The sequence below is a fragment of the Peromyscus eremicus genome, chromosome 9, assembly GCF_949786415.1.
Source record: "Peromyscus eremicus chromosome 9, PerEre_H2_v1, whole genome shotgun sequence".
Taxonomy (NCBI): domain Eukaryota; kingdom Metazoa; phylum Chordata; class Mammalia; order Rodentia; family Cricetidae; genus Peromyscus; species Peromyscus eremicus.
In genome coordinates this window covers 69,553,521-69,556,093 of record NC_081425.1, presented here as the reverse complement: position 1 = coordinate 69,556,093, position 2,573 = coordinate 69,553,521, and the positions used below count along the sequence as shown (strand labels likewise).

Here is a 2,573-nt window from a genome sequence, read left to right as displayed (position 1 = left end):
AAGATGCTTTCTTTTTTTCATGTGTATTTCCAGTTTTCTTATAAAAGAATCAGGTATCTATAGGTGTGTGGATTCATGTTTGGGTCTTCAATTTGATCCCATTAATTAATGTGTCTGTTTTTGTGCCAGTACCGTGCGGTTTCTATTACCATAACTGTAGATAATTTGAGAAAGGGGATAGTGATACCGCCAGCAGTTCTTTCATTATTCAGGTTTGTTTTTAGCTATTCTGGGTTTTGTGTTTCCATATGAAGTTGAAAATGGTTTTTCAATTTCTATGAAGAATTGTGTTGGAATTTTAATGGGGATTGCACTGAATTTTGTAGATTGCTTTTGGTAGGATGGCCATTGTTTCCCAGTATTTTTGTCATTTGTATATAGAAAAGCTATTTGGTAAAGCTGTAGCACAAACAGCCTTGAAGCATGTTTTCTGTTCTTCAGGGTTCCTACCTAAGTGATAATATAGGTTACTAAGGAAAAGTGCTGTTTTAGTGTTCAAAGAACTGTAGTCACACTGAGAAGATAGAGTTTATGGCCAGGAGAGTTAGGAAAAACTTCTTTAGGATTAGAGATTTTTCTCCAGGGCTTGAATGAATGATAAAACATCAACTAACCAACATGGAGGAAGAAGCATATTTAGATATGGGACTAAAGCAAAGTCTCAGATGTGGGAAAGCATAGAGAATGTTTAGGGGCTGGCAGGCAAATTCATGGGGATGAGCGAGGTGAGGTGGTAGAGATATTTTGAGAGGTGAAGAACGGTGGGATTGGATGTGCAGGACTTTGAATTCTACTCCAAAAGCTCATCTTTGTCTTATCCAGTGGGAAGCCGTGAATATTCAGAAGGAGAAACACGAAGTATTTAGCTTTCAATTCCAGAAAATAACTTCTTGCAGTGCTATGGTGAAGGATGGAGTGACGAGGAGTCTGAGGGACCTTCCTGGGGGCAGAGTGGACAGAACTTGGTGAATTACTATGTGGGGAAGAAGAAGAGACTGGATGGACACTTGAAGGCTCTGAAGAGTTTCCAAGTGAGTGCCTGAGAGGATACATTTGTCTCGACTTGCCCAAAGTGACCCTGAATGCTGAGAGCTCAGGGAGTTAAGGTTGCAGCAAATGAATGGCAGGAAATGGAGTTCTATTACAATGTTTCCCCAAACCTGCTTAGATATTCACTCTCTCCTATCAACATTTGTGTAAAATACATGTTCTTCTGAGGAATGGGTCAGAAACATGTGAAACAACTGGGCAAATTATTGAGATTTTGTAGAGCATCAGGAGCATTTGTTATAGTAGAATTGTATTTAGTTCATCCTGAAGTATTATCTGTGTATTAAATATTTGTCACATGAACAGTAGCTAAAGTAGAGCAGTGATGATGATGTGTGGGGTCCCTGAGCCAGTGGCTACTTGTCTCCGTCCACATTCCCTCTCCCTGCCCTTAGCCTCTTCAGAGCAGACTTCACTTCCTGGTTTCTCAGGGTGTAGATGAGGGGGTTCAGTAACGGAGTGACGACAGTGTAAAATACGGCAACTGCTCCATCCAAGGGACTCTTGGAGCCTGCTCGAAGGTAGATGAAGATACAGGGGACATAGTAGACCGTGACCACAGTGAGATGGGAGCCGCAGGTGGAGAAGGCACGCCGCCTGCCGTCAGCAGTGCGGATCTTCAAGATGGCGTGAACTATGTTGGCATAGGAGAGCAGGATCAGCATGAAGCAACTGGCGGCCACCACCCCAATGTCCACAAAGGTCACAAGTTCATTGGCTGTTGTGTCAGCACAGGCCAGTCTCAACACTGCAGGAATGTCACAGAAGAAGTAATCTACTTGCTTGGGTCCACAGTAGGGCAATCGGAAAGTCAGAGTGGCTTGAATAGACCCGTGGATGGAGCCAGCTACCCAAGCTCCAGCCACTAAGATTGTGCATAACTTTCCATTCATGAGCACAGGGTAGCGAAGAGGCTGGCATATTGCCAGGTACCTGTCATAGGCCATCAAAGTGTAGAGGAAGCACTGAGTGCTGCCTAGGAAGTGGAAAAAATACAGCTGAGCTACACAGCCACCAAATGGGATGGCCTTGCTGGCAGGAGTGAAATTTAATATAATTCGAGGAACAATGACTGAGGAGAGCCACATGTCCAGGAATGAGAGCACACCTAGAAGAATGTACATAGGACGGGCATGCAACTTGGGGTCAGCCCACACAGTGAGCAGGATGAGCAGGTTACCCAGCTGTGTCAGGATGTAAATGAGGAAGAAGACCAGAAAGAGGAAGGTTCTTAGACTTGGGGGGTGAGCCAAGCCGAGGAGAATGAAATCTGTCACCACAGTGTCCAGCGATGTGTTTCTATTTCTCCTCATGTCTTAATCTGTTAAGATGAATCATGAAGTTAGACAAGGAGAATGCAATAGGAGGAAGAGGTAAGACAATGCTTATATCTGGGATGGGAGGTTAGGAGTTAAACAGAGACCTTGTATAATTTGAAGGAAAGCATTTGCCTAATTTAATTTCTGTTACTTTGTCAAACACCCTGTCAACAAGCAAGTAGGGGACAAGGGCTTCTTTGGATT

At 43.7% G+C, this 2,573-nt stretch overlaps 1 protein-coding gene across 1 annotated transcript; it reads right to left on the bottom strand.

Moving 5' to 3' along the window:
* Nucleotides 1-1,406: 1,406 nt before the first annotated feature.
* On the bottom strand, nucleotides 1,407-2,363 carry LOC131920034 (olfactory receptor 10G2). Its single transcript, XM_059274450.1, has one exon. The coding sequence runs from the start codon at nucleotides 2,361-2,363 to the stop codon at nucleotides 1,407-1,409; it is 957 nt and encodes a 318-aa protein (XP_059130433.1).
* Between the last annotated feature and the right edge of the window lie 210 nt (nucleotides 2,364-2,573).